Genomic DNA, 22,161 nt, shown 5'->3' on the forward strand with positions numbered 1-22,161 from the left:
AAACACAATATGGCACAAACACAAATTGCATATTATAGCAGTTGCAAAGACTACATAATTTGATTTACTTTGGCATCAATAAATTTTCTTTCTGTCTCTCTCTAGCTATCTATCTTTCTATCTGGTAAATCGTACTTACTTAACCTATAAAGTTTACCCATTAAATTTCAGAACCCATTCATTTTCACATAGTAGACTACTACAGGTAAGCATATATAATTAAACAGATAACCTTTAATGTTTTCTAAAATGAAGTAGTTCAGAACAAAATGTACTGTTCCTTTCATACTAACAGCTTGCTTTAAGAAATAGTGATGATAAAATGCTGAATCCAATGTTTCTCACAACGGCGGAAAAAGTAATTCAGATGACCATAATCCCAAAACAAGAAAAATATTAATTTCATTTCACTAATATACAATCGGAAGGAAAGTTCTAGCAATACACAGATTTGCTGTGGCCATGATTTGGGCATGATTATCTAAAAATGTGTAATGATACCATCAGCTCACAAACTCCCTACAGAATTTTTTCAGAATAAGTATGAGGCATTGGAAATATAAGGATGTGACGGGAGGCTTGATTGGAAAAGTTAATAATTTTTTGAAAAGTATGGCCCGAGAAGAACAACATGAAAGACACCCATGAAGTTTCCAGATAGTGCATTCTTTCTGGATAGATGCAGGATGAAGTTTCTGGACATCCAAGCAGTGCAGGAGGACACAGCAGAAGGTAAATATTTGTGGTACTGGCCTCCAGCTGCAGGTACAGCCACTGATGGCAGCGAATATGGTGGCACTGCAGACACTGCACTGTCCCCGGACAAAGCGCTTGCTCATCATGCGCTACTCCGCATTTATATCACGCTGCCGAAGTTGTCGATGCTTCTCTGTTCCAGCGTCTCGGCTCATGCAGAACTTCTCCAACCAGTCCTTAGTGAACAATATCTTTGCCGCAACTAACTTCCTCCCTCCGCTCTGAGTTTGTTTAACAGTTCTCTAGAAAGTTCTGTGCTCACATATGTGCAGCAATTGACTGTGTTGGTCCCTGAGGAAGTGTAGAAAGGTATCACACTGAACTTGTTTTTGTTTTCTGATTGGAATCTCCAAGAAGAACAGAATATCATCAGTCAGTGTAGGAAGAAATGTGAAGATTATAAAGCAATATCTGAAACTGTGAAGCGATAAAAGTTTTCAGTTATTTTAGTGTATCTCACATGCATCTCATCTAGTCCCGACAGTCACCTTACTGAACATCTGAGACTGTGACGCGTAGACTCAAGTGTGAAACTTCACTTTACGACCTACATATGAAACTATAGTTTATTTGTGTTGTTTTACATATTATCCCATTTATTTTTGTAAGTTATTACCATAACCATGTATTTCTCGTAAACGTGTTCATTGCTACATTAACTGTTTTGCGTTGTAATTGTCGCATGGCATACGGTTCTCTTTCTTCCATATATTACCAAAAATGTATTTAATAATTAAACTCTTCCTTGTTGTGATTGCGATTTACGGAACAGCTAATTTCTCAAATAATAAAATGTGCTACCATTTTGTTCTCATAGAATCCGTTAGAAAGGGATGAATGTGTGTGCGTTGGTGGTATAGTGGTTAGCATAGCTGCCTTCCAAGCAGTTGACCCGGGTTCGATTCCCGGCCAACGCATTGTTTTTTAATCATTCCTTTTATGATCCTAAATGGGTTTTTTTTTTTCTTCAATAAAAAAAGTCATCACTTATATGAAGCTCAATCGCGTCGTGCTCTTAATAACGCTTATTGTACTGTACGTGTCAGGAGCTCACTCTTCCGACGAATGTTCCATACACCATTAGTCTTCCAAGTCTAAAGTGCACAATAACTGCACGTTTCATTAAAACATGGTACATGGTACATTCTTTTTACATCCCGTTCAAATTAACTGCGTGACGTCGGTCTCGGGCTTATTTTCAACGAGGGAGAGTCACGTGACTCGTCTCATAAAGTTACGTACGTCCCCGGATTTATGGTTTTGCGAGACTAAGCTTCGGAGACTTTTTGCTTTATTTTACGATTTTTAAAATAAACACCTTTGCAGTATGTGTGGGACTTCCATTCAATAATAGATTGAACAAGATGTTTTGGTTTTGGCAAAGAGCAAAAAGGGTTTTAACTTAGCTGCAGTTTGAGGATTTAATCTATTGTTGTGCAAATTTTGAACTACAATATTCAAAGATGAGAAGAAAAAAACAAATCCTGAGAAAAGAAAACGCAGAGCAAAGTCACTACAGTAGCATCCCAAATGATCAGTAATATTGTCTAGAAAAATATACACTGTATATATAAATGGACTGTATATATTTACAAGTATGCACTTACAGGCATTCATCTAGCAATTAAGAGGCATCCATGAACACAGCCATAAGTATTTGCTTTGCAAAAATGTACTTTTTACAGGTTAACTTTTCACACAACTCGATTATACATTTATTTCAGTAAGAAATAAGAAAGCGTCGCAGCTCTGGGTAGAATTACTCACTTTTGTCAAATTCTATAAAATTTGCCACAGAAATGAAAAAATTAACAATGTACTGAAGACATACATTGTTTTATTTTCATAATAAATGAAAGTAAATGAGAGCAAACAATTGCCCTAACACATTAAACACTTTTCTGTCCGTAGTTCAAGAAGACATTTCAAAGCAGTGACGTCTTAAGTCATCTCAATACATACATCTAGGGCTGTATTAGTGGAGTCACGTGACCGTCCTAGCCTAAACATGGGCCTGACCTCACGTGGTTCATTTCAACACAATGAATGAATGAATGTGGGCATATACAATTTGTATTTTTAAGGAAATGCACAATAATTTTACAGCTCACAGCACAATATATACGAAATGTACTTGGTTAAGAAGACTGAACTGAGCTCCTGACACGAGGAACGGAAGGGTATAAAAAAATATTATAAAATAAACAGGATGGGATTAACTTCTCATAGTTATAGAGTAGTTTTCATAAAGAAATAACAATTTGAAATGATAAACGAAGAGATCAAAACGAGATGCGTTGGCCGGGAATCGAACCCGGGTCAACTGCTTGGAAGGCAGCTATGCTAACCACTATACCACCAACGCCAACGAGAAAGAGGTTTTGTTTGTGTCACTATATTTGGTCACATCTGTGATTTGATTGTAATAATAGAAGTGGTTATATATTGTATGTGTGATTTTAATTTTAAAAATTTGGGCTACATAGATATTTTTATTCATTCTGTGCAGCAATCAGATCCACAAGACAAGAACCCCCCATCGAGTATTTTATGTAACTGGCTAGTTTACATATTTTACTAAAGCATTTTGTGAATTAATTAAAAATGTACTATTATTATAGAACTAAAATATACCGTTTGCATTTAATTTTGGCCCTTATTTTTTCACCGAAAATGAGCTCTGACGCGCAGCTTCGGAAAGTGCGGTTTGACCCAGGAAAGCGATAGTACCAAGAAATACCACTTCCAGGGCAACGCTTTTGCGTTGCAGACAAGTCACAAGCGGAGAGCAGTGGGAACCGCCCTGTGCTGCTGCGCGATGTCGGTCGACCCGTCCGTGCTGCGCGTGAAGCCGCAGCTCTCGAGGCTGCTCGCGCAGCGCAGGAGAGACATCGAGAGTGCGATCGCCGCGAGGCGCAGCGAGATCGAGAGGCGCATCCGCAGCAGAAAGTGCTTCTTGCAGAGGCTCAAGGGCATGGTAAGGGGAGGGTAACGCGGCAGTGCCCAGTTTCTGTCCCCTACTTGTCTTAAGCGAGTCCGTTCTCCGCACTAGTCGTCGGACAGAGCGTTCCCTAAACGTAGCAGCAGCATCATGATGATCAGAGCAGTCGATTGCACCGGTGGAATATGTTACATGGTCTCCCTGCCGCAGTACCACATAGATTTTGTGTGGTTTCCTTGCTTGTTCTCATCTGCGTGGGGTTCCTCCGGGTGCTCCGGTTTCCTTCCACGGTCCAAGGACATGCTGGTCACTTCCCCCATGCCATGGTGCGTGAGTGACACAGAGATGCATAGATGATGCATAGATGAGTGACCCCTTGTAAGTAGTGTATCTAGCAGTGTAAGTTACCTTGGTGAATAGGTGTGTGGGCTGATAACACTACATAGAGTTCACTGGAAGTTGCTTCAGAGGAAAGCGTCTGTGAAATGAATAAATGTACATGTACATTTAATCGCGTGTCTTTGTCACCCACCCCCGGTCCCACGTGACTCAAAATGCAGTGTTCTCAGGAAAAGTACACCAAGAACGAAGAACTTGAAGAGATTAAGTTGAAGATTGTCGCTCATCCGGGCTGAGATGTCTGATTTTGTAGGATGATATGGTGTCTTTGGGGGGAGTCCCGGGTGTACTAGAGTGGGGTGTCACTGGCATAACAGTGATGGAAAAACCCGAATGGGGGCACTGTGTGCTGCAGATAGCTGTCCGCTCTAAGGAATCCCATGGTTCCACTTAAGATGTGCATCATCTTAGGGATGTCCTGTAACACCATGTTTATTATGCATTAGGAGCAGATTCTGGTTCAGTCTGTTGGTTCTTAGACTTGTTTCTTGATTAATACAGCTGTTGTTGTGGCACACCAACTCCAGTAGCTACCTTTCAAAGTGACATGTAAGTAGGGAAATGGGTCAATGACATGGAGCAGGTAGTGAGGTTCTAACAGTGGTTTCGTAAACTCAGGAGAGAAAGTGTTCTCAGTGAGACGAGTTTTACAACCTTTCCAAGAATTCTGGAAGGGATTCAGCAGTTCTGTGGGACAAAGGGAGCTCATTTAAAACTGAGAACTGTCAGGCTTTACAGTCTGGGCTCCTTGTGAGTGGTTCCACCAAGCAGATAGAGGTGGAGGAGTGTAATGCTCTCCCTGGGCTGTAGGGAGTGATCAGGTCTTGCGGGTATCAGGTGCAGGTCCTTTGTCCTTCTAGCAAGTGTAACCAGGGTCTTGAGTTTGATCCGGGCAGCTACAGGAAGCCAGCGGAGAGGGATGAGGGGGGATACGTGGGAAATTTTGGCAGGACGAACACAACTCGTGCTGAAGCATTGACTTTGTCACAGTTGAAGAGGCTTGATGGTAGAGGATAGAAGGCCAGACAAAAACTGCTGGGGGTAGTTGTGATGTTGTGATGCACTGTGTATTTTCAGTCATTTCACTTTTCTCTTCACATTTCTCTTTCCACTGTTCTCAGTAAACTTACTGTCTTCCTTAGACATCCAGTACGTAAGAATAAATGCGATGCTTTTCTCACCTTAGGCACCAGTAGCTTTGAGCCCTTATACTGGACCATGGAACTTTTCAGAGAACTCCGACTCAGACTGGTGGGAGGAAGTGGTGTTGAAGAAGTTTCAGCCTAACGACTGGTTGGAGAAGTTCCGCATGAGCCGGGACACGTTCTTCTCCCTGTGCGGCAAGCTGGAGCCGCGGCTGGCGCGGACCAACATGAGCGTCCTGCAGGGACTGCCCCTTGAGAAACGGGTGGCTGTGGCACTTTGGCGGCTCGCCACAAACGTGGAGTATCGCACCGTTGGTATGCTCTTTGGCCTGGGGTACTCCGGCGTGTGCCAGTGCGTTCGGGACGTGTGCCACGCCATTGTGCTGCTGCTGAAGCCCCTCTACCTGCAGCTGCCTGGAGAGCAAGAGATGGATGCCAGCGCCACAGTCTTCAATACTCACTGGGGTTTCCCTCACTGCGTGGGCACGGTGGACTGCCTCCACATCCCCGTCGTGGCACCGACAGACAGGGGTGCCGACTGGTGGAACCGCAGCGGCTGGCAGTCTGTGGTGATGCAGGGTGTGGTGAACGCGCGGGGTATGTTTTGGGACGCGTGTGCCGGCTTCTCCGGAAGCACCGAGGACGTCACTATACTGCTGAACTCTTCTCTGTGGAGCACCGCCACCGAGGGGGGGCTGTCCCCCCAGCCACCCAGAAACTTCATGGGCCGCCCACTGAAGTATGTGCTGCTGGGTGATGCTGCCTACCCTTTACAGAGCTGGCTGCTGAAATGCTACCCAGAATCACCCTTACTGGCTTCCTGTCATCGTGCTTTTAACTACCACCTTACCCGCGCACGAAGCATCATTCACGACACGTTTCAACGTCTCAAAGCCCGCTGGCAGTGTCTTTACAGAGGCAGCGACTGTCCGATGGACGTGCTGCCTACCGTGATTCTGGCCTGCTGCGTTCTGCACAACGTGTGCGAGACGCACGGGGACACTTTCCTCCAGGAGTGGCTGGAGGAAGTGAGCGAGCCCGATGGTCCCCAGCCCAACGACACGCTTCCCGCCTACATGGATGACCCTGGTGCCGAGGAGGTGCGGTCTCTGTTCTGCGAGTACTTCCAGCAGGTTGGGAGACACCCGCCTCAGGCAGGACCACCCTGCTCTGGTGCTACTTCCCCAAACTCAGCAGAGACGGCTGCAGCAGTAGAAATGCTGGCCCTTCTTTAAGTTGCACAGGGTGCACTCATCCCCTGACACTGGGCCTCTCAGTGTGTGGTTTTTCTCATATCCAGGCTGTTATTATAGAGGTCATCATTAATCAATCCAGATTTTCATTCAACAGGTCTGGGACATTCAATCCAGGCCGGTGACATGCAGTTTAACACTTCAAAATGAAATTGCATTTGAAAGTTGTGCAATGCAGTTGAGAAAGAGTGTGAAACATCATTTTGAGGGCACGAGGTATCCACACTCTGCGATTATCGACCGCGCTGAGCTGATGAGGGTTAAATGAGGTGGTCCTGTTCAAATGGACAATTGGAGGAGTGGGTGTTCGCACTGCAGAGTGTGAATAGATGCAGATTCTGCCAGATGCTCTTGTTTTACAGTCTGTATTTTCTCCTGTTTATATTTTAATAAAGAACTGTCAGTCCACTCCATACCACTTCACATGTGGTCAGTCCCTGAATCAGACATGCAGGGTGTGTCACATCTCCTGTTTGTTTTTTCCCCATCGTATTTGGTACCATTGTGGTTTCCTTGTCTAATATTTGTGTATTTATTATAGCACTGTATTTCTGAAGTAGGGGGTGTGGTGGCACAATGGGTTTGACCAGGTCCTGCTCTCCGGTGGATCTGGGGTTTGAGTCCTGCTTGGGGTGCCTTCCGACGGACTGGCGCCCTGTCCTGGGTGTGTCCCCTCCCCCTCCAGCCTTACACCCTGTGTTGCCATGTTAGGCTCTGGCTTCCCACGACCCCCCATGGGACAAGCAGTTTCAGATAATGTGTGTGTGTATTTCTGAAAAATGTCTTAAGAAATAATAATGTTAGCTAAGAAGGAGAATAATCGTGACATTGGTGATGTAAGTAATCTCTCCCACACCACAGAAATCGGAGCATCCCAAAACATGATTTACGCCAGCACGTTATCCACACAGATACCAAAATCATCTACCTACAGTCAATAAATTCCCTGACTGTTGGCTGTGTGTATCTGCAGTGCTGTCTGGTTTACAATTTGTAGACTGAACCAGGGTATGGAGGGAATCTTGCCAATTACAGTACAGGCGGCACCCGAGTTACGAACGTACGATTTACGTACAACGCATAGTTAGGAACCACCCCCTTACTGACCGGAACTTTGTTACTTAAGGGTGACAAAAATTAACTATCAAAGGAAAACTTAGTATTAACTATATATTAAAAATTCGAATTACCTACAATGATTCATAATGACAAACAACGCTACTTTGCAGGGCGCATCAAACTAGCATTACGCGTCTACAGCGGTGGTCGGCTCGTGGGTGGAGCGCGTGAGCCCGAGGTAGGACAAAGGCTTCCTTCTTTTCAATCGGACCACGCTGCTGTCAACAGACTCGTGTGTTGTTATATTTGGCTCCGACTGCCTGCATGTGGTTCATAGTGAAAGACTGCAAATAAACCCTGGATGATGAGGCTGAGATCTGCTGCTCCGCTCTGATGTGCCATTTTACTGAATTTATCAGATTGCTAAATACAACAGTAAATTTTATGCTTCAAAAGTTTAGGCACCTTCGTCAGTCGGACTTCATAAGAGTATGGCCAATAAATAAAAACATAAAAACAGTATTGACTATGTTTCCAATCCGACAGTAAGACTGAAATCGCTTTTGGAAATACAGGAGTCGCAGTTTTAGTTTAGCGAGAACTGGCGAATTTACGTAGCGCCTAAGACAAACAAAACTAAGTGTTAAAGTTCACTAAGCAATCCATGATATTAAGGCACGCAGCGCTGTGGGTTTGGATGGGGCGAAGAAAGACGCGGAGGCAGCGTTTATCGTGAACGTTTTATTGAATAGCGGCACACAGCCAAATGATGCTCTCGGTCCGAGAACCCCCGACCCCGTTTCCTCCAGGGCCTGCGCCTTTTTTTTTTTTTTTTTTTTTTTTAAACTACGGATCAGAATGGATCACGTAGATCAAGGATCAAGGGTGTCTGGTTCAACACACTGTCCAACCGGACAGGAATAAATTTACCCATTCATCATTACCGGCAATTAAAATTTTTATTCAATAAATAAATTAATACTCAAAACTGCCATGCCAATAATAAAACTAAATAAAACAAATTAAAAAAAAAAAATCAGTAAGACCAGCTAATACACTGTAAAAAATGAATCAGTGGTGAAGCAGATTTTATTAAAAATATAAATTAATTTCAAGTAAATGATAAGTACATTTAATCTATTAAATCAAGATTTCATATTTTACATAAAATATTGGTTCATTTTCACAGAAATAATTACAGAAAATAATCGAATTGATTATTTTTAGGAGCTTTTGCGCAGCTTTTTGTTTTTTAAAATAGACAGGTGTGAGATTAAATCATTTTATTTGAGGAGTTCAGCCTTAGCCTGTAATTTGCCGACGTCATCGAAATTTTGGCTCGCTTTCTCCCTGCGCATGCGTTAGTATTTGTCGGGTAGTAGTTCGTTCTTGATAAGGTGAGTTATAGGTATATAGTTTGTAATTTAACACTTGTACTGTATCGGTACATTTATGGCAGACATAGTTTTCACTGGTTTTATGCATTTACTGAGAATCTACTTCGAATCTCTCCGTCTTTTTTCTGGCCGCATTACGAAACAACGGCGCCAAACTCGAATTAAATTCAAATTGGTGTGTCGCACTCACTGTAGTAGTTGAGTGAGCTATCCGTTTACAAATTTACAGCAATCAAACCTTCAGTTATATGAGACTAACAAATAGTAGTCACATTAACGTTTTCAAGTGAAGAATCTCTGATACCTGTGGTAACATGCATTTTGACTGAATCTACTTCTCTCCGTGTCTTTTTTCTGCTGGCTGAACCGTTCAGTTAACGAAAACGGCGCCAAAAACTGAATGTAACCAACTTGTCTCCGGTGTAGCCAAGTGGTATCCGTTTAGAAAGCAGTCTAACTTTTAAAAGTAAAATGCTTGTGATATGTACACAGTATGTTAGTCACATTAGTTTTTTCAAGTGAAGCATGCCATCTGTAATACCTGTATTACAATGAATTGAATGAATCAACTGTTGGCTGCATTAGAAAACGGCGCCAAACTCGGTATTAATAATTAATATGCTGTTACTGTAGCTAAGAGAACTATCCGTTTTATACAGCAATCTAACCTTCAAAGTAAAATTCTCGTCAAATGTATCTTAGTCACACTGTTTTCAAGTGAAGTATGGCTGATAATTGTATTAACTTGGTATTTCCATTTTCATACGTTATTTAGCTAGGTAATTGGTGTCAACCATTGTGAATTCCAACAAACTCATTTGCAGGTGGATTGCTTGTGCAACGTAGACGTAATACCTTTTTGCCGGACTTTTGTTGTTCCTTCTTTTTAAGGTAAGTCTAAACTAGTTTCTATAGCTGTTCACGTTAAAGGGATACCCCACTTCAATGTGCTAGTGGCAAAGAATTTTTGGACAAATCAGCCACTTTGGGAGCAATTTGTGCTTGAACCCTGATGATTACCACTTGCTGTTATATTTTAAACTATTTCCCCCCCTTTTTTACAGGTATATATTGAAGACCACTATAGATGTTCTGCCATGTAAGCATAGATTCCCTTGCAATTTAACATTTAAAGCTCAGATTTAAGGGGTAGTTGGGTGTATGAGGATGTAGTTTGCAATCATGGTGTGGCAGTGCAAGATCTGTCAGTGGATAGCCTCCACGAAAGGAGGTGTCTTGAAGCACTATCGATTTCATCATGGTTCATTTACACATGGCCATTTTGTACTGTGTCCACACTCCGGTTGTCCATGCTCTTTCAAAACACAGAGTGCCCTTAACACACATTTAAGTAGATACCATATACATGAGGACAATCAAGTGCCAGAAGTGCTTACTTTAAATTGTAAAAGTTGTAGCACACAACATTGTTCTGAGAAGGACTATTTTCAACATTTAGGTCATCATCTTAGAAGTCATGAAACCATAGAATGTGTATTTCAAGGGTGTAACTTTAAGACAAATAGATATGGGACTTTTGTAACACACAGAAGCAGAAAACATAATCCTCACTCTTACAGAGATTTCAAGACCGATGTGTTAGTGATGAAGGAGACTGAATCACATTCATTTGATACTAAGCTGCAGGACAGTGACACTGAGAACAGATGTATAGATGGGGATTACCAAATGCAAGATGAATCACAGACAGTTGTGAACAAAATAGCCTTGCTCCTGTTGAAGTTAGAGAGCATATACAATGTGTCTTCCAGATGCATTGATGACTTGGTTGAAGAACTCCGCTTTGTGTCTTGTTTGTCATCCCATTCCCAGTTGTTCAAAAACATTGTTGACTCAAGTTTAAGTAAGAATAATTGTGTCCTCAGTGAAGAGAATGTCACTGAATTTGTAAATGAACTTTGTAAGTCCAACCCTATTGTAAGAGCATTAGAAGCAGGTGGTCCCCTTGGGTCTGCCTTCAAGAGAAAACAATTTTTTAAGGACAATTTTGAAGTTGTTGAACCAGTAGAATTTGTTCTAGATGCTGCTGAGAGTAGGCAATATCACTATGTACCTATTCTTGAGACATTGCAGCAGGTGTTGAACAGCAAAAGTATGAAATTGGACATGCTGAAACATAAAGTTTCAAGTGACCCATCCCATATTGAGTCTTTTGTAGATGGCAGCTATTTCAAGGAAAATAGGTTCTTTGATGGGGATGAACTAAAAGTCTCTCTGATTATTTATGTTGATGAGTTTGAGGTGTGCAATCCACTTGGAACCTCTAAGAAAAAGCACAAAATATCAGCAGTATATTGGGTTTTGGCCAATATGCCTCCTGAATTGCGATCTACTCTGACATCAATACATTTGGCTATTCTTAGCAAAGGTGATGATGTAAGAAGGTTTGGATATGATGCAGTTTTGGAACCACTTTTGAAAGATATTTGTGTCTTAGAACAGGAAGGAGTTTTCATTGCTAGTGTTGGAAAAACCATCAAAGGGACTGTACTTTGTGTTGTAGCAGACAACCTTGGTGCCCATTCTCTCAGTGGTTTAGTTGAAAGTTTTACTGGGGATTACATCTGTAGGTTCTGTTTAGGATGTCGTAGTGAATTCCAGCAGAAAGAAGTAAGATCAGGGGCTTTTCCACAAAGGACAAAAGAGGCATATGCTGAGCATGTTGAGACTATGAAGGTAAATCCTACACTTACCCATTGTTTTGGTGTCAAAAAGGCTTGTCCACTGACAGAGAAACTGACACATTTTCACTTTGCCTGTGGTTATCCTCCAGATATAGCTCATGACTTATTTGAAGGTATCATTCCAGTAGAGCTAGCACTGTGCCTCTCTGTTCTTATCAAGAAAAAATACGTCACATTAAATGAACTGAATGACTCAATTAAACAATTCCCCTACAAATGGACTGACAAAACTAACAGCCCTCAATCAATACCCCAAAATTTTGCTACTCGCCATAGCGTAGGGGGAAATGCACATGAGAACTGGGCACTAATCAGACTTCTCCCACTCTTTATTGGGTCAAAGATACCTTTGGATGAACCAGCATGGCACATTCTCATGATTTTAAAAGACATCATTGAACTTGTCGTGTCACCTGTCCACACAGCAGAAAGTATTGCTTTCCTTGACTTAAAGATATCTGAACATCGCCATCTCTTTTTAAGTGTGTTTCCAAATGAACGACTGCTTCCAAAACACCACTTCTTGGAGCACTATCCTCAAATGATTGAAGCCTTTGGACCACTTGTTGGATTTTGGACAATGCGATTTGAATCAAAACATAGTTTCTTTAAACGTGTAGTGAGGCATACTACCAACTTCAGAAATGTTTTGCTGTCACTCACTACAAGGCACCAAATGATGATGGCTTACCACTCCTATGCAAGCACTGTGACACCTTCAGTGTGTGTCAGTAAGGTGCACAAAATGCCTATGGAATTGGTACATGCAGAGGTACAGGAGGCCATAAGAAAATTATCACCAAACCAAACAAGTGTGCAGTTGGCCAATGCTGTATCTTACTGTGGAACAACATACAAAGTGGGCATGATATTGCCTTATGGTTGTACTGGAGGTCTACCTGACTTTGTTGAGATCGTTCAGATAGTTTTGGACAAAGGTCTCAGTTTCATTGTCAAGACTCTTATTGCTTATTACAATGAGCATCTAAGATCATATCACCTTGAGTCATCTGGGCATTTTCTTCTTGTTGAGCATGGAGCACTTGGTGATTCTTATCCTTTGGCAGCTTATTGTGTTGGTAAAAATCGTTTGGTTACTCTGAAGCGTTACATAGGTTGTACATTTTAGATTGTTGTATGATCTCACAAACTATTCAGGTTTAGGTCTGTGTTATTTCTTGCTTTGTGCTATTTTTATAAATGACTATCACTTCTTTTATTGTCTTAGGTCTAAGATACAACATGGACCCTGCAGCACTAAAAGTTCTTATTAAGGAGCAAATCAGGAAGCTAGTCCTTCCCTTAGGAATCCCAAATACTGTAGATGAATTGAAATTAGCTGTAAAGGAAGCATTTGTTATAACCGAGGAGTTTAGCCTACAGTACATGGACTCTGATTTTCATGACTTTTTCACACTTACTTCTACTGACCAGATTCAACACAAGGATACAGTCAAAGTTGTGTTCCCTTCTCCTGTGGTGCTGACATTCTGTACTCAACATGATACCATCCCTAGCACCAGTACATTACAGTTTGAAGAGGAATCATCTGCCGTTGCATTTATACATAGTTCGTCAGGTTACAGTGGGGCAGATGTATCTACAACCCAGTCAGATGATGCACTTTCCTCTTCTTCTCAAGATACACTCATCCTTTCTCCACAGAGTAGCCCAGACAGGCTACCATGGCCTCAAGAATTTACAATTCCATGTTTCTCCCAGAAGTACAGATCGTGCTTGAAAAGGCAATGGAGGCCTACATGAGAGATGGCACTCTTATGAGTGTCCAAAATGTAAAGAGAAATATAACTGAAAGGCTGACTCAGGCTATTTATGCTTATACAGCATATCCTTCAGGTATGCAGATTATCTGTGTGGCAGAAGCACTTGTTCGGAAATATCCATGTCTAAAAGAACCTGGTTCCTTAAGTGGATATTATGGTTGGCAGATGAGTCTTAAGTACAAAATGGCTGATTACAGAAGGCGACTCAGCAAGTTTGGTTGTCCTGAAGTTACATGTAACACGCTGAAAAGTAAGAGTCCTGAGAACAGGAAACCCGCAAAGAATGTCAAAAAGCCGAGGAAAGCAGAAGTGAATTACCTGCCACCATACCCAACAGGTCAGAGTGAAGAGAGTTTGGAGCAAGAAAGGTTGGAATTGCTTAGTGAAGTAAAAAAGAGGGACAATACCATGGTGATCAAAGCAAAAATGGCAAAAACTTTCGCGCTCAGAAGACATGAAGTTGTCAACCTGTCCCCCAGAGTTGTGGATTTTAAAGACAGATGGCCTGCACTGTTTAACCCCCAGCAGGTGAGTCATTAAATGACAACCTTTTATCCTTACAGCACCTCTCTAATATGTGATTTCAAGTATTGCTAAAAACAACATATGGAAAATTTAATTTATTGCTGTAGACAAGTTATACATTGAATGAACAGTAATTTCATGTTTTGGTTAAGACATGCAAGTTTATGCATTGCTTATAACATTACATTCCATAAACTTACATAAAGACAATATAGTGAGGTGCCCTATAAATGCAGTACTTTTGTATAAATCGTTTACATTTTGATTTTTTGTTTTGTTATTTCCTTTCAGATAAATGAAGAATTCAGGAGAATTACCACTTTGGATTTAGAGCCAAAATTTATGCAGATGTTGGACCAGTATACCCCAAATCTGTTGAGCATATTTTGTGCCAAAGGAGGAGCACTTGGGCAAACTTTGCAGGACAAAATGGTTGCCATTCATCAGGTATTTTAAAATAATGTAATCTTTGATCGATTTGGTTGGATATATTTAACAAGATCTTAGAGATTGTTGGCACTGGTAATCAATAGTACATTTTGCTACATTTTAGAACCCTGGTGGTGTTACTATTGACCAGACAAGAGAAGTTGTCATTCGTTGCTTGGTTCATTACTTGGGTGAAAAGGATGATGATCTCATCCAGGAATACCATGTAAGTATCTATCTTACAAAATATTAAGAATTAACCAAAAAAAAAAATTGCAGGTTTTATGAGTTTGGAATTTTGTATTTGTGCTCATGTAAAACAAACTGAGTAGTGATTAAACACAATATTTTTAAAAATCTCTTGTGTTTTGAGTTTTCAAAAAAATATATTGAATCTCCAAAGTCTATACTGATAAAGGGAATTCCCATGTTCTGTTCTTTGTCTTCTGTAGTGCGCCGAAACAGATTTTCAGCAAGATCTCATGCACCACACAATGAAAATTTCTGTCTTTAAGAGGGGTGAGCAGGATGACATCAGCATTGTCTTGGAGGGTGCCCAAGTAGTGAGTGGTTTAGGAAATGTGGCTAAAGCTTGTGCCGTTCTTCTTGGCCTCACTTATGCTCTAAATCTGAGCTACCCTAAACAGCTCAGGTATACATTTGAAGCATTTCAAAAGCTCATCTTAGAGTTGGACACTTGTAAGTTTTCACCCAAAATGCAGTCTCTTAAGAATAAGCTTGCTTAATGTAGTCATGCAATACAATTTACTTGGCTGAACACAGTGTTAAAACAAGCATTGACATACAAGTTACATTCTTTAAAATGTTTTAAGATTTACACCACAAAAATGCATATTTGTTTAGTGATGCAACATCAGACCACAGTATGAGGTGTGGCAAATTTTCAGTTCAGGTACAGTTGATCTGTATAATTATGTAGAAATTTGGGACAGTAATATGGCAATTTATGTTACTTGTAACTTCTGTTTTGTACAAATTTTTAATTGTAGAAGTTTAGAAAATGTGTACATTTTTGTTTTGACTTTTATATATCAGATTGAGATCTGATGATTATTTTTAGTATTTTAGTATTTGAATATGCCATAAATTTTTTTTTTGATGAATACAAAACCTGTCCAATACAAATACAGCATTGTACAAATATTACAAAATAAATACTTAACTACATGTGCCTGTGAGTTTTTTCTTATATTTTGTAAGTTTTATTGAATTTCTTTATTGGTTTGTGAGAATTGGACTGCTGCTTTAACTTTACCTAAATTCTTACATTTCTTGGAACTGTACAAATCAGAATTAAAAAAGAGAAATGTTTTCATATTTAAAATGTAATTCATCTAATACAATTGTGCAATGCAGTAATTTAAAAAGTCACACAAAAGAAAAGCAAAGCTTAATTGATTTACGTAGTTTAAGTTAAAATAATGTTCTAACTCTATCAAAAGCAACCAAGTAATATTACTAAATTTATTTGGTAGATAACTTAAAATAATTAGTAGAATGAACAAGTTTTTTTTTGATGCTGTTGCTTTGTGGACATAAATAATTTTGGTAAATTCACTTGATTTCATTAAGTAGATTTCACTAAATAATATATGCTGTTGACATTTACTTAAAATTATTGCTGTAATATTTTTGCCTAAATTTTTTTTTGTAGAACCACATATCATTTTTTACAGTGTATTAAGACTGCACGGCAGAACCTTTAAAACACTAAAAACATACCCCAAGGCAAACCATACATAATAAATAATAAAAAAGGAAACCTGGTAACATTCACTGCTCAAGAGGGGCGGTCCCCTGGCCTGGTCCCAGGGTGTTACCCTACATCTTACGTACCCGTTTTTCCGTGTTTCCCTTTCCACAACACGTCTCCGCTATGTTTTAGTGGGATAGGGGAATGATAAAATACATATACAGAATTGGGACACAACAGACCAGCCTTCTTAACATCCCTAGACTCTTTCTCAAAACACCTTGGCAAACACAGCCACCCCATTAGTTTCCCCATAAATTGCCGTAGTGGTTGAACCCGCTATTTACAATTTACCCACAATACAACTATGTACAATAAATAAATCTTCCCGCCTAAACATCAGTAACGCAGGTCACGATGTATGATGCGTGTTCCAAAAAGATACCAGAGACACGTAGTTTCAATTCTTGCTGTGAACAAAAAAAGAGCAGTTCAGCTTTGTCTTCTTTAAAGTTTTAATTCAGCTTTTAACTGGGTAAAACTGATTAAAAGAGACTTGCTCAGAGGAATCTGTGGGTATCATGACTGATAATGATAATGTGTACGGAAACCCATCAGCGTAGCAGTAATAGTAATAATAATCATATACACGGGTCCAAATTTACTAATAAAAAACTGTTTTCCATTTCTTAAAGAATTTAAGCAGTACATAAACACTATCGAAGAGTGTAATAAGAACGCCATTAAGACTGTACATCATTGTAATTTAAATTAAAATGTGTGTGTATTTCTGAAAAATGTAATGTCTCTGGTTGTTGGAGTGTTTTGTAATTTTTTCTGTATTTATTTTTTGTTTATATAATAATTTAGGTTGTTTATTTCCCCTGGCTAGGTTTTATTGTTCTGGATTACCGTTCCTGTTCCTGATCCTGTAGTGTGAGTGTTTGAATTGTTTAATTTAAAAAAGTAATAATAATAAACGAGGAACATCGGACCGAAGACGCATCAGTAAAAGACATCATGTAAGTGCCCTGAGGCGGCACCGTGAGGGGAAGACTGTCAATTTGTAAAATTATATTAACGCACTGAAACACTGAAAACACTGAGGCCATCAAAAAGCTAAACGGTCCTTTTCAAAGGTATTTTTAGCTTTGTGTACATCCAGCTTGAAAGGACTTTGTATAACGCCAATAGGGAGGGAGGGTCACTTCCGCCTTCCTGCGGAAGTTTCTCCACGTGTGACAAGATGGCCTCCTCCTGACAGCACAGTGTTCTCCTGCTTCGGTGAGCTTTGTTAACATTAATTAAACAGGGTTGTGTAATTTGTTAAAACAGTCTCAGTCAACGTACACTGGGGTTACTTGGACGCTAAACAGTACGTTTACGGGATTACACAGCACGCTTTTGCAGGAGTACTTACCCGTGCTTATTTAGCCTATTAGCCTAGCGCCGCGGGTTGAAACTGAGTAACCAGCAGAACTTACTTAGACGTACGTAGTATATGAACCATGGCTCAGCGGAGAATAACATTTTTCGCGTTGTTTCACTGTCTTTCGAGTGATTTATTTGATTAGTTTGTTCCTAAGTCTTAAACAGCCAGCAATTGAATTCAATTCTTAGGAACAGACTGTGTGTAGTAGCATTCCACCATGGCCTGCTTACTGCTTTCTTTCCATCTTTGAAGCCATTATTATTTCAATTTTCAGTATTAATAAGACAATGGAACTGCGGTGTACGGCTGTTAGAAGACACTAACATGCAGCAGTTTTAACGTAGTAAACCAACAGGCTCGTGTGCCCACCGAACGGACACGTTCAACTTCAGCAGCTGGCACCTACAATACACGTCTTTCGAATGCGGAACACGTGGTGTGTTGTGACGTCATAACTGTTGGCCAACAAATCCTCCAATCAATTTACTTCCTCTTGTCCCGGAGAGATGGCCAATATAATATTTTTAAATATAGCCAAGACACTGATAGTTACACCTACAAAATTTAAACAAAAAATATTCTGCTTGAAATGACTGTAAACAGCGGTTACGTTGTTGGAATTAAACCAGAGCCAATATTTTTTCAGTTGACTGAAAGAATAGCATCAGCATGTCAGTATCAGTGAGAATAAGATGTGTTACCGTTTAAAACGTTTTTCTCTTCTTAGTCTTAATTTTATGGTATCTGATATTTAGGTACTACCTTGGTTTTGAAATTTCTGGATGATCTGTGGAAACATTTGTGTTAGTGTACATTTATTTGCAACACTGGGTCACAACGGTACAGAATATGGTAACAGAGTAACATTGTAACTGGAAGCAAAAATCAAAGAAAGCGAAGAAATATTTCACAGAAGTGTTTAACAGCCATTATCCAAGTCAGTTGTTTGAAGAAGTATGAACCCATGACCTGTCATTCAGATAGAGTTTTATCAGACAGAAGAAAGTTAATCCCTAACAGAACATTTGATAGTCTGGGTGTTTTTACAACATTATTTGGTAAAAATCTAATGGTTATTTGTTGTAATGTGTGCTTGTTAAGTAGATATATATTGTCTTTGTAATGATCTGTGCGTAACACTAAACAAAAATAGAGAATATACAGATGGAAGGTGTTTACTTTTCATGCTTATTGGCAATTTGACAGTGTGATACTGGTGGTGACTGATTTCTTCCAAACCCTTTTTTTTTTTTAGGGACAACGTGGCTGTGAATTTTGATATTTAGATAGTCAGATCAGGAATTACTACAGTGGGATTTTCCCACAAAACTCGTTATTCACCAAACTCCCAGCATGGCAAGTGAGAAAGAGGTATCAGCAGTGGGGCGAATCCTTGCCGACCCACAAGTACCACTAACTGCCCGGTTTCGTGCGCTTTTCACATTGCGTAACCTCGGAGGTGCCGAGGCTATCGACTGGATCAGTAAGACCTTTGTGGATGAGTCAGCACTCTTGAAGCATGAGCTAGCCTACTGCCTGGGGCAAATGCAGGATGAGAAGGCCATTCCCATACTGGAAGTTGTGCTGAAGGACACTACACAGGAACCCATGGTTCGACACGAAGCTGGTAAGAGGAACACAAACGTGACAGCAGATTCCAAAGTGCAGAAATACTCCAGTATCCATGCAGATTTTACATTGACAGAACAGCATTAAAATATGCCTCCTTTGTTTATGTATGTGTTTTCAGGGGAAGCATTAGGGGCAATAGGGAATCCCGAAGTACTTGACCTACTGAAGGAATATTCCAAAGACCCAGTTATTGAGGTAAGCGTTTTAGTCTGTTTACAAAGAAACCAAAGAAATGTCGATTCTTTTAAACTTGATATTGCATAGTAATATTCTTCATATTTTTTGTAGTATTGTACATGTGATCACCCATAATAGAAATACACTACATAGCGTGACTATTGTATAAGTATGGCTTGCCACAGCACTGGGACAGGGTTTCTAATCATATGTCTAGGTGGCTGAGACATGCCAGCTTGCCGTTCGCCGGCTGGAATGGCTGATGAACGGTGGGGACCAGATAGAGGACGGTGTGGACGGCAACCCCTACACTTCCGTGGACCCTGCACCCCCAGCCCCGCGAAAAAGCGTCTCAGAGCTCAGGGCTCAACTCCTGGACGAGGCCCTGCCTCTGTTTGAACGCTACAGGGCCATGTTTGCACTGCGCAATATGGGGACTGAAGAAGCTGTGCTGGCCCTGGGTGATGGTGAGTGTGGAAAGAGACTGGAGCATTATGTGTGAGACTATGGGCTATGTATAAATCCAGAAGCTGAACTTTCTTTAAAAAAATGTTTAAACAGCCCATGTTTTTAAATACATAATGAACTTAAGCCAGTGTGCAGCTGTAATGCTTTTTTTAAAAAAAAACTTTTGCTCATATTTCTTACTGTTTGTCCTCCAGTTTTTATGCTAGAGTAAACCAAAAGTATAAACTATTTTGAGATACAATTATTACAGTATATTTTATTATTTATACACACACAGTTAAAGGTTAGAAACTCCCACCTGCTTCACAGTGGTGACATTAAAATAAGATAGAACTTTATTCATCCCAGTGGAAATTGTTGTGCCAGAGATTGCTCAAACAGATTAACCACAATTAAATATAAAAGTTAAAAAAAAAAGAAAAGTACACAAAAAAGTAAGAAAGCAAAGTGGAAGATAGAAAGTGACACAGCACATGATATTACACCTTATATTACATATAAAAGAAGCTTTCTATAGCCACCGGCAAGTAAGATGCAACGTATTTCTTCAATTGCTACCCAATCTTTTACTGTGCTTGTCTTTCTGAGGTCAGTGCATGGTTTGTCTTCAGCCTTCTGTTTCTTTCATATAAAATGCTGTTAACGAAGCAGGTTTATCTGACAGTTTAGTAATTATCCATGAAACCTTGCAACGCCTTAATACTAATTGGCAGCACTATGTCTACCCTGGCTGTTTTGCTCTACCAGGTCTCCAGTGTGGCAGCGCCCTTTTCCGCCATGAGATCGGCTATGTGCTGGGGCAGATGCAGCATGAGGCCAGCATTCCGCAGCTGCAGGCGGTGTTGGAACGTGATGGCGAGAGTGCCATGGTGCGCCATGAGTGCGCAGAGGCCCTAGGCGCCATCGGGAAGGAGTCGTGCTTGCAGACGCTGCGACGCTATCGAGAGGACAGTGAGCGTGTGGTAAAAGAGAGCTGTGAAGTGGCACTTGATATGTATGAGTATGAGAACAGTACACAATTCCAGTATGCTGACGGCCTTCTGCGGTTGCAAAGAGTACAGTGAGCATGGTATGAGGTGGGGGGGTCATTCATAGGTTCACATACAGTAACATCCACAAGATAGTCATCTGATGTCTTACCTCAGTGAAACTGATCACAAAGTAAATACAACACCACGTGATTTTATTGAAACTTAAGAGCCTTTGAACTATGTTACGAATATGATGGCTGCTATTCAGATTGCTCAAATCCAAAAAATCAGATAACTGTTTTTTGAAATGAAAAATAATATCAGTATATTAAATATGTTATGAGTAGGGATATGTAAAGGTCTTTCTGATACATAGATGACGGATCTTGAAAAGGCTTCTTACATTTCAGGCTGTTCTGTTATTTTTGTTCCTTTTCTGTTAAATTTTTCTTGTAAAATGTCTGAAGTGAGTATTTATTGCAATAAAATGAAATTATTGCATGTTTGACAATGCAGTTTCGTTTTTTGAATTCATATGGTAACAGGTCTCAGACAGTCCACCTGTACTTTGCAAAGGATTCTTTCCGTTAACCAGCTGTAATTAAACTTGTAGTTGCTAGTTGTCATTTGAATCAGCATCTTCTCATTCTTCTTTTTCCTTTGCTGTTTTCTTTATCTAACCATGCTTAAGCTGGTTCTGTTTGTTCAAATATTTATAGTAACTGTATTGCCATCACACACATCGTCTGAACCGCTTGTCTAATACGGGGTCGCGGGGAGCCGGAGCCTAACCCGGTAACACAGGGCGCAAGGCTGGCGGGGGAGGGGACACACCCAGGAAGGGATGAGTATCTCTATCATCTCAGTAATTATTCCTCACATGAACATGTCCATTGTTTGTCATCTTCTGGTCACAGAATCTAATCTACACAATCATCAAAAGCTTTAATACAGTCATCTCTTGATTTATTCATGAGTTAAGGCAGTATCACACTCTTATTCTGTTTTGGTACCTTTTGTTGTCAATTATCAACTGGTCATGTAATTTTTTGTGCTTCTCAAGACATTTATAGGTAGAACAAAGGGAAATGTAACTAAAACAAAATGTTCATATATGTGAAAATTTGTTGCTTAAGTACTCATAACTTAAGAAACCAGTGTACCAGTTTTTACTTTATTAAACAACCCTCTAATGAGGCAGGAAACCCTGGAAGCAGTACTAGTTTTCAAAAGCCTTGTGAACATTAGAAAAAGGTTTGAGTAGAAATTTTTTGTACATTGGGGTCAACATGTGGGTCGTTTGTGCTACGTAATATTATTGGGGCTGGATACTACTGAGTGGAGGGGCATACCTGAAGAAAGCATCAGTGCAGA

At 40.3% G+C, this 22,161-nt stretch overlaps 3 protein-coding genes and 2 non-coding genes across 8 annotated transcripts; 4 read left to right on the forward strand and 1 right to left on the reverse strand.

Moving 5' to 3' along the window:
* Nucleotides 1-1,601: 1,601 nt before the first annotated feature.
* Nucleotides 1,602-1,673, forward strand: trnag-ucc (transfer RNA glycine (anticodon UCC)). Its single transcript has one exon. It is a non-coding gene; the product is annotated as a tRNA-Gly (tRNA).
* A 1,224-nt stretch (nt 1,674-2,897) lies between these two features.
* LOC108939558 (protein ANTAGONIST OF LIKE HETEROCHROMATIN PROTEIN 1-like) lies at nt 2,898-6,907 on the forward strand. Its single transcript, XM_018760973.2, has 2 exons — nt 2,898-3,733; nt 5,283-6,907. The coding sequence occupies exons 1-2, from the start codon at nt 3,575-3,577 to the stop codon at nt 6,474-6,476; spliced, it is 1,353 nt and encodes a 450-aa protein (XP_018616489.1). The 5' UTR covers nt 2,898-3,574; the 3' UTR covers nt 6,477-6,907.
* trnag-ucc (transfer RNA glycine (anticodon UCC)) lies at nt 3,050-3,121 on the reverse strand. The gene has a single exon. It is a non-coding gene; the product is annotated as a tRNA-Gly (tRNA).
* A 1,755-nt stretch (nt 6,908-8,662) lies between the features above and the next one.
* On the forward strand, nt 8,663-15,349 carry LOC114909872 (uncharacterized). 4 transcript variants are annotated; one of them, XM_029249879.1, is made up of 6 exons: nt 8,663-8,950; nt 9,775-10,049; nt 13,777-13,967; nt 14,256-14,411; nt 14,518-14,619; nt 14,846-15,349. In XM_029249879.1, exons 3-6 carry the CDS (start codon nt 13,848-13,850, stop codon nt 15,137-15,139), a joined length of 672 nt encoding a protein of 223 aa, XP_029105712.1. In that variant the 5' UTR covers nt 8,663-8,950; nt 9,775-10,049; nt 13,777-13,847; the 3' UTR covers nt 15,140-15,349. The 4 variants fall into 4 exon arrangements, with proteins under 4 accessions (XP_029105712.1, XP_029105713.1, XP_029105711.1 ...); XM_029249880.1 differs by lacking the exon at nt 8,663-8,950 and having other exon boundaries at nt 9,286-9,841; nt 10,015-10,049; XM_029249878.1 differs by lacking the exon at nt 8,663-8,950 and having other exon boundaries at nt 9,286-10,049.
* Nucleotides 15,350-17,307: 1,958 nt separating this feature from the next.
* On the forward strand, nt 17,308-21,288 carry dohh (deoxyhypusine hydroxylase/monooxygenase). The gene is made up of 5 exons (XM_018760943.2): nt 17,308-17,391; nt 18,795-19,166; nt 19,290-19,366; nt 19,566-19,815; nt 20,564-21,288. Exons 2-5 carry the CDS (start codon nt 18,893-18,895, stop codon nt 20,878-20,880), a joined length of 918 nt encoding a protein of 305 aa, XP_018616459.1. The 5' UTR covers nt 17,308-17,391; nt 18,795-18,892; the 3' UTR covers nt 20,881-21,288.
* Nucleotides 21,289-22,161: the final 873 nt, after the last annotated feature.

Source organism: Scleropages formosus, chromosome 2 (assembly GCF_900964775.1).
Source record: "Scleropages formosus chromosome 2, fSclFor1.1, whole genome shotgun sequence".
In the NCBI taxonomy this organism is placed as follows: domain Eukaryota; kingdom Metazoa; phylum Chordata; class Actinopteri; order Osteoglossiformes; family Osteoglossidae; genus Scleropages; species Scleropages formosus.